At 41.8% G+C, this 14,780-nt stretch overlaps 1 protein-coding gene across 5 annotated transcripts; it reads left to right on the top strand.

Annotated features, from left to right (window-relative positions):
• Positions 1-7,407: 7,407 nt before the first annotated feature.
• Positions 7,408-14,266, top strand: LOC109193071. 5 transcript variants are annotated; one of them, XR_002056195.1, is made up of 5 exons: positions 7,671-7,818; positions 7,890-8,087; positions 8,334-8,381; positions 8,517-8,757; positions 13,853-14,266. XR_002056195.1 is itself a non-coding variant. In XM_019343867.1 (4 exons), exons 1-4 carry the CDS (start codon positions 7,494-7,496, stop codon positions 8,637-8,639), a joined length of 387 nt encoding a protein of 128 aa, XP_019199412.1. In that variant the 5' UTR covers positions 7,408-7,493; the 3' UTR covers positions 8,640-8,757. The 5 variants fall into 5 exon arrangements, 4 of the variants coding, with proteins under 4 accessions (XP_019199412.1, XP_019199413.1, XP_019199410.1 ...); XM_019343867.1 differs by lacking the exons at positions 7,671-7,818; positions 13,853-14,266 and adding an exon at positions 7,408-7,511; XM_019343868.1 differs by lacking the exon at positions 13,853-14,266 and having other exon boundaries at positions 7,670-7,818; positions 8,350-8,381; positions 8,488-8,757.
• The last annotated feature ends 514 nt before the right edge of the window (positions 14,267-14,780 follow it).

Genomic DNA, 14,780 nt, shown 5'->3' with positions numbered 1-14,780 from the left:
TACGAGACCAATTAAAGAAAATAAATGTCTTTTATTGATCACGGTGAAGGCCCTAAGTACAATCTACTTGGTTGCTCTGAGTACCGACTGACTGCGGTCGGGAATCTCTAACAACAACCTATCGATCGTCCAAAAGTCCCTCACACTGTAGCTGTCGCGGGTATTTATAGCCGCGGCGCCGGAGACACAAATCCGGCCGTTCGGCATGCTTCCCACGTAGCCACCACGTGTCGCCGTCCCGGGTGCCCTGCCTGTCAACGCGTGGAGCCGCCACGTGTCTCTCGTCAGCTCTCTCGCCAAAGGGCTACCACTCGGTGGTCGACACTCCCGCTCGGACAACTCCCGGTCGGACCCCGACCGGGTTCTTCATAAGAAGCCCGATCTGTTACCTGCAAAGACAAGAAGACAAAAACAAAGGCACACCAACCGGGGTAAAATTATGTCGGTCGGGATATTCCCTACCAAGAGCCCCCCAGCCCGGGCCTTTTTGACCGTCCGGGAAAAAACGGGACGGGATGAAGAAGCCCAACCGTCGGCTACCAAACCGACCGGCCAGCTGTCATTCCTTCTCTTGCCACGTGTCGGCCACTGCCGGCCTCTACGACTACAACGGTCGCCTCGGAATCAGTGCGGGTCGTGTCATGCAAGTGGACTCATTTCCCGCCTAAATGCTCTCCTATAAATAGGCCCTTGAGGCCCTCATTTGAACTTTCTCCAATCTATTGCTTCGATCGGTACCCTCAAAGAGCCCCGAGCAAAGCACTTCAGCAGAGCAATCAAGTAAATGATTTCAAGACTCTCCTCGCCAAGCAACTCCAATCGGTAAGTTCTCAGCCCCCTCTCTTATTTAGCATTTACATTTATATGTAGAGCTGATAGGTCGCAACTAACTGTCCCGGATGTCTCGAGTCCCCTACTAACCCGACCGACCTTTAGGTAGATCGAAATGACAGACTCTGACAGCCAAAACTCCTCGGTCGCGGACTACGACGAGGAAGTCGAGCACGTCAGCGATGAAGAAGTGGACATCATGTCTTACTCACCCGAGGTCGTCCACCGACCGGAACAAGCCCCCGAGCGGGCCCCCGAACGAAGAGAAGCATCGAGCTCGTCCGGGTCATCGGGCTCCAGCTCAAGCGGGTCGGGGAGTTCCAGCGAAGAAACCTCGACGGGCGGACAAAGCTCTCCGACCGAGGGCGTTAAGGAAACGCCCACCCGGGTGATTGGGGATCACCCGGAAGCCGTTCCCCGAGGAGACGATCAAGAGAACGTTCCCGAGCCGATCGAGGAAGAGACGGTCGAGCCGGCCGCACCAGCAGCCGACGAGTTCGAATTCTTGAACAGCGAGAATGTCGAGCAACAGATGAGCCGACTGACCAAGGGAGAAGCGGCCAGGATTGCCAAGAGGCTAAGGGGTCGGGTGGAGTTCGACACAAGCCGGAGGCTCGGGAACATTATCGACCGGCATCGGGGCAAATGGATCGGGATGCACTACGACTCCTTGATGGCCTCGATTGCTATTCCCTTTCCTCCTCTCCTGACGGCTTTCTTGGGGTATTACCGGGTCGTTCCGGCTCAAATTTGCCCCAACTCCCACAGGATCATCGCTTGCTTCCCCCAGATCTGTGCTCGGCATGAAGCAGCTTGCACGATGGAGTTATTCAACTTCATCTATCAGATAAAAGTTCTCCCGGCCAGCTATGGATGCGGCTTTCTGATGTTACAGTCCCGGGCAGATATGTGCGCGATTGAAGGACTGCCCGGGAACAACAAGGGGTGGAAGAACCGGATCTTCTCCATCAAGTATGATCCCTGGATCCTCCCGGTTGAACGTGCTTGGAGCACTCATTACCGGAAACAAGTTGTGCCGGCCGAGACTCAGGCGCTCAAGGACACAGTCGCTCGGATCTCGAGCGAAATTCATGAGTACTCAATTTTCCGGACGGGCGAAAGTCTCGAGGCGGCTAAGCTCCCGCCCCCTGTGTACGACCTGCCAGAGAAATACCTGCCCTTGCCGATGGGCGTAACAGTCGCCAAGGCATCCAAACGGAAGAAGAAAGGTCTAATCATTAGCTAACTCCTCCCGATCGTAACTCCTCGAGCGATGCTTAATTTCCCGACCTAACTAACTTTTATCTTCTTTATTTGCAGCCATGGCAGAGTTCGGAGACGATGACGCTCCTCTCCCCCTGCCCGCCAAGATCTCACTCGGTGGCAAAAAGAAGCCAAAGGCAAAACCAACCGGACAGAAGGAAGTCCCGGTGGCCCGTCTGCTCGGAACCTCGTCCATCACGACGGCCGAGGGCTTTGTGGTCGAGCCGACCGATGTCCTAGTTACCCGGGTGGAAATCGCCCGGGGCAAGGAGAAGGTGCCCGAGAAGGGCGTGACCGAGGTTGGCGGCATCAAGCGCCGCCGAGAGCAGCGCAGCCCGAGCCCCTCGACCGGGCGAAATAAGGATGAGTCGTCCATACTGGCCCGTATCGGCAACGCCGGGCCAGTCAGAGAGGACCTGGGGAAGATGACCCCGACTCAGATGGCCGAAAGGATCGGCCACGACCTGGCCGAGGTAAGCACTTTGTTCACTTGATTTTTCATACAAGTGTTTCTGACCGGCCTAACTCTGATCATTTTTTCGTATTGCAGATCTCCCGAGCGGCCCAACTTCTGCAAGGTCGGGCCATGCTAGCCGAGGAGGCCGACCGCAACAAGAAGACCGTTGCCTGACGCCTTCAAGAGGTCAAGGACCTCCAGGCCGAGCTGGAGAAGGTCCAGAAGGACCTTAAGAAGAGCGAGGAAGACAGGGTCCTGGCGGATAAGGTCGCGCAGCGGGCGATCGGGGAAGCCTCGGAGCTGAAGGCCCGGCTGGAGAACCCGAACGAGCTGGCCTAGTCGGTTTTCAAGGACGACGAAACGGGCTCGGCATTCCTCACGGCGGCCCGGAGGACGAAGATCGTGGAGGACCTGATCCTATCTTTCGGTCGGTGGGCCTTTAAAGCCGGGCAGAGGAAAATGCTCGAGAGGGCCCAGAAACGACTAGGGCAAGCTCTTGAAGGAGATGACCTACAGCTGGTTTTGTCCGCCCTTCCTCCCGACCTTGCTGACCCCGACCGCCGCCTTCCACTTGACTAGGAAATCGGTCAAGCTCTCCCCTTCAAGCTGCTTGGCCTTCTCTAAGTACATGTAGGGCTTCCTCACCACCTTGGAGGTGATGAATTTCCTCACGAACTTGATCGCCAAGGCGTCAAAATTTGCAATTGAGCCCGGCTGCAAAGTCCGGAACCACTCCGCCGCCCGACCGGTGAGCGTGGAATAAAAAGCCCTACACATCACGGCGTCTGATACACCCTTCAACATCATGTTGCCGTAGAAATCATTAACATGGACCTCAGGGTCCGTACGGTCATCGTAAATTTTCTCCCCGGAGACCTTCAAATCAAGCGGGTAGGGCTGAGCCATTACCTCGGCCGTGAAAGGCGTCCTAAGCAAGGTCGATTGGTCGACCGGGGGTGTTGCAGGGTGCGCGTTTATGAATTGCGCAAACTCCGCTTGGAGATTATAGAGCAATCCTCGGGTCTCGTTGAGGCGGCTTGGGCAGCTTGGGCTGCGTCCCGAGCGCGTCGTCGTCGATGAGATCTCGACCCGCTATGCCCGGATGAAGCCTCCTGGCTGGCTTCTTGCATCTGTACGTCTTCCGGCTGCCGGTTCGGGTCTTGGGGCCCCAAACGTTGTCGCATCGCCGGTCGAAGACGATCGAAAGCTACCGCTCGGGCAACTTCTTTGGGGTCCTCCGCTTGAGCAGGAACCTCGGCTGCTTGCTGGGCCTGTCGTGGTGCCTCCATCGCATCAGCACCCCCCGACCCCAACCGCGAACGAGCCGAGCGTCGAGCCCGGGAAGCGGGCTGATGCTGCGCCTCTGCCTGTGCGGCCGGGTAAACTGGAGGGGCGGCGGCTGGAGTCGTGTACGCAGGCGTGTAAGGTGGATAGCCAACCGGGGGCGTGTAATACATCGGTTGGCCTGGCCAATACCCGTACGGTTGAGGTGAGACCGGGTATGGATACTGGCCGGGATACATCATCGGCTGCTGTGGATATTGCTGACCGGGTGTTGGGTACCCCGGTTGAATGTAGTTCACCGGCTGTTGGGCGGCCGAGTATGTGTTGGATGGATGTGGTGGTGAGAGATTGAGGTTGATGTCCATCGTTTGACCTTGTTGTTGTGTTGCCTGGTGGTCGGATGAGCTTGCTGCATCCGCCTGGTCGTCGGCAAAGAGGTTTTGTGCCCACGGATACATGGTGAATGAGTGATCGGGTGCTCGTCAAGACAATAGCTTTCTTGTACGGGTCCCCACAGACGGCGCCAAAATGATACTGCTAATTGCCACGTACGCAGTAATTAAATAAATACGAGACCAATTAAAGCAAATAAATGTCTTTTATTGATCACGGTGAAGGCCCTAAGTACAATCTACTTGGTTGCTCTGAGTACCGACTGATTGCGGTCGGGAATCTCTAACAACAACCTATCGATCGTCCAAAAGTCCCTCACACTGTAGCTGTCGCGGGTATTTATAGCCGCTGCGCCAGAGACACAAATCCGGCCATTCGGCATGCTTCCTACGTAGCCACCACGTGTCGCCGTCCCGGGTGCCCTGCCTGTCAACGCGTGGAGCCGCCACGTGTCTCTCGTCAGCTCTCGCCAAAGGGCTACCACTCGGTGGTCGACACTCCCGCTCGGGCAACTCCCGGTCGGACCCCGACCGGGTTCTTCACAAGAAGCCCGACCTGTTACCTGCAAAGACAAGAAGACAAAAACAAAGGCACACCAACCGGGGTAAAATTATGTCGGTCGGGATATTCCCTACCAAAACTCTTTGCAAAATAACACAATTTAGTCATAATCTCATGAAATTTGGAATGATCTTTAAGCAAAATGACTTAATGAAAGGGGGAAAATATAGACAAATAAGCACTTATCAGTAGGGGTATGCATTGGTTGAATTGGGATAGGTTATATGCTCGTAAACGAGTGGGTGGTTTGTGTTTCAAGCAGCTATATACCTTCAACAAGCTTTGTTGGGCAAGCATGATTGATGTTTATTAACTAACTCAAATTCTTTTATGATTTAAAATTTTCAGGCTCGCTATAATGACAATAATTGTAGTAACAATAGTAACAACTTTAAATAGCTCTCAGAAGCTCTCAATTGATCAATCAACTCAAAATAAGATGATAGCTTTATTTTGTGTTACTAGCGTGTTATGGACACTTGTTCATTTGAGGGCATGTGTGTCAGTTAAGATACAATCTCACGATTTACCTCTTGAGTCACATCCACTATTATCATTAAATAATTATTATCATTAAGTCAATTATTGCTAGAATTTCAACGAAAAAATATATGTACTAATTAAATAGTATTTTGGTCAAATATTACCAGAAAAATATGTGGGACCAACCAATTTATGACATCTAATGAATATAAGTTAAATTATGGAGGAAAAATATTAGGTAAAATTTAAGAGAAGTAAATAATATTTGTCATTTTATTATAATTTGTTTGCACGAAATAAACAAAAAAAAAAAAATTCAAATAGCACTATCAAAGATAATATTATTAAAATTGAATTGAAAAAAGGAATAAAAAACAATAAAGTCAATTAAATAAGCTAAATTTTTTGTTTTTATTTTATTTTGAAATCAATAAAAAATAAAATGCAAAATGATTTTTTTTGTTGAAAACATAATGAAAAATGATTAATAAGTAGTTTATTTAACTTCGTTATGTTTAAAATAAAATTAAAAAGAGTAATATCTAGTTTTTTTAAAAAAAAAAAAGAAGAAGAAGAAGAAGAAGAGTAATATCAGAAAAAAAAAAAAAAAAAAAGAGACTTGAGAAAGTCATAAGTGAACATCCAAATCCAAATTAAATATTTCTCAAAAAAAAAAAAAAAAATCCAAATTAAATAAGCCACGGGAGATTACCGTTAAGGGATGATTCAAATTTTATACATATAGAGATATAGACTAAGCAGTCACCTGTCTTCGCCGACTCTCTCTCTCTCCCAGATGGCCAGATGGGGGCTTCGCGGACTCTCTCTCTCCAGGTGAGGGTGTTCTTCATTGCTTTTTCCTTTCTCCACCGCCGGAAACGGAAAAAATAGTTTTATTCTGTACGTCTCTCTCTAATTTCAATCACACTCACCAGTCTTCGCCGACTCTCTCTTTAGGTGGGGGTGTTTGTTCAGTGTTCCTATTTGCTTTTTCCTTTCTCCACCGCCGGAAACGGAACGAATTTCAGGAACGAGAATTTCGTGAAGAAGCCGGCCCTCGAATTCTCTCCATGGACAATGCCGGCGCCACACCAACGGCTCGCAGTTCTTCATCTGGACGGCTAAGACCGAGTGTCTCAACAGCGAGCACGCGGTGTTCGGGCAGGTGGTTGATGGTCTGGACGTGGTGAAGAAGGCGGAGCATCTGGGATCGGTACCGTGGTAAACTCTCCGCCCTAAACCTGATGTTAACCCTTATTTCCTTAGAACCTTTATCTTAGCGTTTTTTTCTTAAGGTTGGGGCAGTGGAATAGGTCATTTAAAGATGTGTATTCTTCAATCTTGTTGATTGTATCTGGTGTTATGGTCTTTATAAATGAGCAGGTTGAACTGGAGGTTAAATGAGGTTTATTTTCGGCGTTTTCAATACATATTTACGTTTTTTGCATTTTAATTTTTTTATTTACGTTTTGAAATGATTTCAGTGTGTGTCTGCGCTTGTTGTTGTTGTTGTTGCTCTGCTACTGCAATTTTTAGTTCTTTTTAAAATAGTTCATTGTGTATTTTCAAAGTTTATTATATGTATTTTTAATTTTTAATTGGAATATATAATTCTTTATTTCTTTTACTTTCTAAGGGGTAAGGAGTATTTTCCCTATTTATGGTGGATGCTTCTAGGTTTTTAAAAATTTGTTAATATAATTGCAGTTTTAGAGATTTCAAATTTTCAAGTATTCTTTTTCCAGTTTTCATGCAATTTTTGGGCTGTTTTCGCTTCTTTATTTTTGGGCTTTTTGGTTAAGTCATGTGTCATTGAGATGTTCCAGCACTTCTTTAAGACCATTAGGTATCATCTTCTGGCTCATGATGATGCCTTTGTGTGTGTGTTTTTTTTATTTATTTTTATTTTTTTACTTAAATTTATTAATGTTGTTATTTTGATTACTAAAAATACAAGTTCCAAATATTTGATCTAGTGAACCTTTCTTGTATTAATTTTTTTGGTTTGCATTTTTAATCACGTGAATACTTATATTCTCAATAAGCCTATGGTTACTTGAACATATCCTTTATGCAAAAAAGAGGATCTAGTATATGTTGAAACTTTCCTGTCAATGACATCATAGAACAGTTTCCTAAATTTTGTTTATGGTTTGTATAAACGGATCTCATAAAATTTTAACAATGCACTATGGAGAGCTGAAATTTGTTTATATGCACAATGGGGGTTCAAGAGTTGGTTAGTTACTTTTTATTTTATAAATTTAAGAAAATTACTGTAAGTGTTGATAATTTATTGATTCATTTTTGCAGCTTTGCCTGTATTTAAGATAAGAGTTATGATGGTACTAAAAGAGGTTTCATACTGATGCAAGTGAAGTTTTCTAACTGCTCTTTGCTCTACAATTCAACCTACAGAAGATTCTCATCCAGATGATGTCTTCTCATCCATGGCAACAATAATGAGTCTTATAATAGAAGAAAGCGAAGATGTATCTGTGGAGTTGCTTACCCAGCTATTGGCTAGTGTGAAAAAGGACAGCAAGGTCTAGTCTTTGTTTCCTAAATTCTTTTTTGGGTAGCCCTTGACTATTTCTGATTGTTTACTATCTTCCAGGATATTATGCCAATTGGTAAAAGGTTGGGGGAGAAAGTGTGTGCAGACGGTGCATTGAAACTAAAGCCTTACTTGACACAAGCTGTAAAATCTTTAGATCTCTCTTTGCATGAATACAGTAAAGTTGTTACCTCAATACTGGAAGGAACTACTATAGTTGTTGAGCATAGTAGTGATCATACTTTGAAAAACCAATTGGTAAGTTAATCTCGTTTGGTTATTATAGTCTCTCTATATGGAATTTTGGAGTATTAAAAGAAGTTATTATGTCTTCATTGGGTTTCTTTTTTGGCCTCTCTAAATCATCAGACTTTGAAGCAGAGCTGATGGAGTAAACCTACTTTTCCTTGAAGGGGCTTTTGGCTACACAATTTTTTGTTCCCCAGTTTCTTGGAGTTTGTTTCATGTGCTAACATCATGTTTCATTGTGGATTTTTGTTATAGACTGTTGGGAGTAAAGCAGCTACTGCATCTTCAGATGAGGCAAGCCAGGCATGTAGTTCATTTGTCCATTGTGTTGCACAAAGTGAGCCCCAAAAAATAGCTGGTTTCCCTGGTAAATTTTCTGGGGCTCACTTTGTGCAACACAATGGACCAGTTGCAATAATCAATCTCTTGTTTTATCAGAGGGCTGAGGACACCCAAAAAGATGTATGTTATGAGGACGTCAGTCATGCTTTGAATACATCTCCCAAACAATTACAAGCAATGGTTCTCGTACCAGGAATGGTGGGACTTCTGTGCGAATAAAATCTGTAGAAGAGACAGAGCATCATGGTCCCAGTAATCAACCAGCTACTGCAAAGGACACATCCAAGTCTGAGACTAATGACCCACATGCTTGGAAATCAGTAAAATCCTAACTCATGTACATAACTGACAGAATATTTCGACCATGCGTTTTCAAGTATTCTTTTTAGTTTTTAAAATTCTCTCTTGGATAATTTTCTCTTTTTTATTATTCATTATGTTTTTTTTGGCATTCTTTCTACTTCTAGAAACAGGAGAACATCTTTAAACTCTGTTTCAGATAGTTCCCTATATTTTGTCAATAAGATGCTGCTATCTTTTAGTCAATTACTTGAAGCTTTATCGTTGAAGAGTGATTTGGGCATAAATGGTAGGATTGACATATACTTAGCTGCCGATCCTGTGAGAACCGCGTTGCACTGCCTGTCGTGTTTCATGCTTTGGATGATGTGATCTATAATGTTAGTCAATGTAATAAAGTTGATAAAGATTCACTTGCTTGGCCACTTTTGAAGCTGAACAGATTATGTTCTGGTCTAGTGCAAGCTAGTGGGGAGGAGCTTCCTTTTGGAATTGTGAGTATTATTGATTTGTATAAACAGTATGACTATTATCCTATGGGAGCCTGAGAAGCTCTTCTATCCTTGTATTGTTGTATAAAGATCTTGTGTTTTGAATTCTGTTTGATATACAACAGGCAACATCTGCATTTGATGGAACACGGATGTCAAAGTTGGAAGAACCAAATGGGGCAAAAGGTATACTTCTCTGTTAACTTTTTTTATTTTAATCAGACTGTGGTAATATCTTCATCTAATCACATAGTTTGACAAAATCATTTTCACTTTGAATGATATTTATTTTTCCTATCTTCTACTAAATGGAAGAACTGAAGAGGAAATAAAAACTAGGAAAGCTGGATTCTTTTTCCCATTTGTTGTGTGATCATGAAGCAGGTCATAGAATTTTTGTTCCCAAATAATTTTTTAGCACAACACACACACATATATTTAATATTTAATATTTAATATATATATATATATATATTTATTTATTTATTTATCTTTTTTACTTCTTATGGAAATATTTAGTTTTTTTTTTTTTTTTTTTTTTTTTTAATTCAATTTTTGGGGTACTTTTCACTTCTTCTTTTTTTTTTTTTTTTTTTTTTTTTTTACTTCCATTCTTTTTTGTTTTTTTTCCTTGCATTATTTTCCCCTATTTATTGTTCATTTACTTAATTTTTTTTCTTTTAACATTCTTTCTACATATTTATAGTTTTGATTATGTATTTTCTATGTTTTACAATTTAGTACTTATATTTTTAAATAACTTTTGTAGGTATTTTTATTTGGAATATTTAATTTCTTTATTTTATATTTTTATATGGAGTATTTTTTTTTTCTTTTCTTTTAAAGTTCTTCATTTTTAAAATTATATTTTTTTTTTTCACTTTTAAAAATGATTTTGTGTTTCAAGTAATCTAAGCATCTTGTTATTGCAAAATTATCACTGTGCCTTCTCAAATGATAGGGTCTGCGAAAAGAATTCTGCACTCCTCATTTTCCAAACCACAATGTTGCTATTATTTTGGTGGATGAAAGTGGACAAGAGATGAAGACCAGGTACCTTGTCGGAAAGTGTGGCCTGTGTGCAGGATAGATAGGTTTTTCCTCGGCACAGAGCTTGGTTGTTGAGGATGTCTTAGTTTTTCAATCAATTGAACATTTCAAGATTAAGGTAATCCAATCAGTCTTCCGTACATCAGGAATAGTGAATTCACTCCGTGTAATGATTGTGACCTATGAAATTTGCCAAGTAATTTGTAACACCAATGTGCAAATGCCACGCAGTTTGGGTGTTAGACTAAGTTATAAGCTGCCGGATATATTTTTGGGGCACTTATCTTCTGCCTTGAAGGAACTAATCTGAATTTACCTCACTTTTAATCCCTTTCCTTGTTTCAGGTGTATATTTTTTGGGAAAATGGCTCAATAAACATTGCTGGTTGATTTTCTACTATGTACGTACTGTTCCTATTGTATTTCTTTTGACATATTATTTTGGCAAATGCAACTTCCAATTTATTTGAATTTTGTTATGCAATGAAATGTTGTATTTCTTCAGTAACATTCTTCTGGAAAATTGGTTGATTTTAGATTCTAAAACTTCCAGCTTATAATTTGAATTGTGTTAACCAGTGCAATGTTTCTTGGCAGTATTTGTACAGGCTAAAGGTGAAGTTGTTAAGAGGGAGTTTGGCTGTGTTGATGTAAAATCCTTGGCTATTGTTTTGGTGGATGAAAATTAAAAAGGAACAGAGAACAGGTACCTTGCACACAAAATGAGTTTGCCTCATTTTTCACTCCCTTTCCTTGTTACGTTTTAGGTGCACATTGTTAAGGCAAATGACCCAACAAATATTACTGGTTGATTTTGTACTACATACGTACTGCTCATTTTGTATTTCACTATTTCTTGTGTCATATTCTTCTTGCAAGTTAGTTCATTTTAGGTTCGGAAACTTCTATCTTATTTGAATTTTGTTAACCAATTACATGCTCTATTTTCTTCAGTCACATTCTTCTGTCAAAGAGGTTCATTTGAGATTCTACAACTTCCAGCTTAGCTTATTTGAATTGTGTTAACCAGTGCAATGTTTCTTGGCAGAATTTGAACAGGCTATGGCTGTGTTGATGAAAAATCCTTGGCTATGAGGAAAGCACAAGAACTTCAAGCAAAATCTTTCACTTGAATTTCCTAGTATAGTGATGTTCATGCTCCATTCTCATGTTACTGGTGGGTTTTGGTTGGTAAGCCTGCATGACCATATCTCTTGGGTGTTAAATCAAGTAATCTTAGCATGTTGTTAGTTGGTATTGCCAAATTATGAACCGTGCCTTCTCAAGTGATAAGGTCTGCCAAAAGAATTATGCACTTCTCATCTGCCAAACCAAGATGCTGCTATTGTTTTGGTGGATTAAAGTGGACAAGAGATGGAGATCAGGTACCGTGTGGAAAGCATGGCCTGAGTGTAGGATGGAGAGGTTTTTTCATGGCACACAACTTGATTGCTGGGGATGGCTTAGTTTTTCAACTATTGAACATTTCAGCAGTAGTGAATTCCCCTTATTTTTCTGGAATTATTCTGGATTCGCCTTATTTTTTCACTCCCATTACTTGTTTTTGGTGTACTTTATTAAGGCAAATGACTCAACAGGCATTGCTGGTGCTATCAGTCTTTTGAACTTAAGTCATTCTGCGCAGCCAATTGAAACTGGTATGTTTTCCTTATTTGTTTTGCATTTAGTAATATTGATAGAAGGAATTACAAATCAATATTTTGAAGGACTGAACGAACCTTAACTTTTCTGTTATTCCAGAGGGTTTACCACAACAAGGTGACAACACTGCCAAATTATCACAGTGCATTCTCAAATTATAGGGTCTGCCAAAAGATTTCTGCACTTCTCATCTGTCAAACCACGAGGTTGCTATTACTTTGGTGGATGAAAATGGAAAAGAAATGGAGGCCATGTACCTTGCCGAAAAGCGTTTCCTGAGTGCAGGATGGGAGAGGTTCCCCTGGAGCACAACTAATTGTACTTTTCAAGATTAAGGTAACCCCATCGACCCTCCTTACATCAGCAATAGTGAATTCACTATCAGTGTAATGAGTGTGGCCTTTGAGATTATCCAAATAGTTTGCATCAGCAATGTGCAAATTCCGTGCTGTTAGCGTGTCAGACTACGTTATAAGTTGCTGGAGATATTTATGGGTGACTTAACTCCTTAAACCTAGGTCTCTACATATTTAGCTATCTCACTTTCCATTTTAAGCCATTACCTAAATTTCATACCTTGCTTCTCTCTACATATTTAGCTATCCCACTTTCCATCGCCGACTCTCCGTTGCTTTGATCTTTCGTCACCAACTCTTTGTTACTTTGATCCTCCATCGTCCGCTCTCCACTGCTTCAATTTTCCATTGCCGACTCTTTGCTACTTTTGCATTTCGAGCCCACAACTATTTTACCTGTTTGAGCCCTTTACTGTTACACCGAGGTAATTTAAATCTTTTTGCAGTTTGTGTGTTTGTACTAATATAGATAATAAATATATTGGAACTGTAGAATGAGTAAAAGCCAACAACCCAAATAGGCCACTCAATTAGTTAAATTTTCTTGTTTATAACCCCTACAGCCCTACTTGCTATATATCTTTTCTCAAATCTCGTTTCTCTTTGTCACTCTCTCCGTAACTAATGGTATATATAGCTCTCCTATTTCTCTAAATTGCCCTATCTCTTCTGAAAGTATGATCTTCTGATCTTGACAGTTTAGTTTGTTTCTTCTGGCATTGTAACTCTTATGGTGGCTTGTTTCTTCTGCTTGTTTGGGTTTTCTACCAAACTGTCTTTTGTAGTTGAACAAGTCTTCTGTTGGGACTTTTCTTGTAGAGGGTCTTCTCTTTAGTTGTGAGTTGTGACATTCTATTATGATTATGATATCTATTTTGTTTGTTCAATTTTTTTGCTAGATAATCTCTTATGTTTGAGGAGTCTATACTGATTGATGAAGTATTTTGCTAAGAGTTCTTTTCTGAATATTGGTATTTTTATTTTTTTTTCATAATCTTCTGATCAGACTTCTCTTCTAATATGAAAATTCTTGATTATTAGGGATGTGTTGGTTTTCCCCTGGAGCACAACTTGATTGTTAGGGATGTGTTGGTTTTTCAACTAGTTGAACCTTTCAAGACTAAGGTAACCCCATTGACCCTCTTTACATCAGCAATAGTGAATTCAATACCAGTGTAATGAGTGTGGCCTTTGAGATTATCCAAGTAGTTTGCAACAGCAATGTGCATATTCTGTGCTGGTCAGACTACTTTGCTGGAGATATTTATGGGTCGCTTAACTCCTTAAACCTAGGTCGCTACGGATTTAGCTATCTCACTTTCCATTTTAAGCCATTACCTAAATTTCATACCTTGCTTCTCTCTACGTATTTAGCTATATCCCACTTTCCATCGCTGACTCTCCGTTGCTTTGATCTTTCATCACCAAGCTTTGATCCTCCATCGCTGGCTCTCCACTGCTTCAATTTTCCATTGCCGACTCTTTGCTACTTTTGCATTAGGAGCCCACAACTATGTTACCTGTTTGAACCCTTTACTGCTACACCGAGGTAATTTAAATCTTTTAGACACAGGAAAACTTCTTTAAACTCTGTTTCAGATAGTTCCCTATATTTTGTCAATAAGATGCTGCCATCTTTTACTCAATTACTCAAAGCTTTATCGTTGAAGAGTGATTTGGGCATAAATGGTAGGATTGACATATGCTTAGCTGCCGATCCTGTGAGAACCGCCGTTGCACTGCCTGCCGTGTTCCATGCTTTGGATGATGTGATCTATAATGTTAGTCAATGTAATAAAGTTGATAAAGATTCACTTGCTTGGCCACTTTTGAAGCTGAACAGATTATGTTATGGTCTTAGTGCAAGCTAGTGGGGAGGAGCTTCCTTTTGGAATTTTGAGTATTATTGATTTGTATAAACAGTATTATCCTATGGGAGCTGAGAAGCTCTTCTATCCTTGTATTGTTATCTAAAGATCTTGGAACACGGATGTCAAAGTGGGAAGAACCAAAAAGGGCGAAAGGTATACTTCTCTGTTAACTTTTTTATTTTAATCACACTATGGTATTATCTTCATCTAATTACATAGTTTGGCAAAATCATTTTCACTTTGAATTCTTCTACTAAATGGAAGAACTGTAGAGGAAATAAAAATTAGGAAAGCTGGGTTCTTTTTCCCATTTGTTGTGTGATCATGATGCAGGTCATAGAATTTTGTTCCCAAATAATTTTTTAGTACGGTCAATTTAGGGGATCACGCACGGTCAATTTAGGTCTATTAGATGAAAACAAATCAATGCACTAGATTGTTAGAACGAAGTGAATGAGATTGCACAGATTACATATAAGAATGCAACAGAGAACGGAGTTGCTTGAGTGTGGTCTCGTGCAAAGAAATATGCACTACGGTTGATTTGTGCAATCCTCGGCGAAGAAGCAATCCGGTGCGTTGATTTGTTTTCATCTAATGGACCTAAATTGACCGCACGGCCACACCTAA

This window comes from Ipomoea nil, unplaced genomic scaffold (genome assembly GCF_001879475.1).
Source record: "Ipomoea nil cultivar Tokyo-kokei standard unplaced genomic scaffold, Asagao_1.1 scaffold1834, whole genome shotgun sequence".
In the NCBI taxonomy this organism is placed as follows: domain Eukaryota; kingdom Viridiplantae; phylum Streptophyta; class Magnoliopsida; order Solanales; family Convolvulaceae; genus Ipomoea; species Ipomoea nil.
This window is presented reverse-complemented; position numbering and strand designations above follow the sequence as displayed.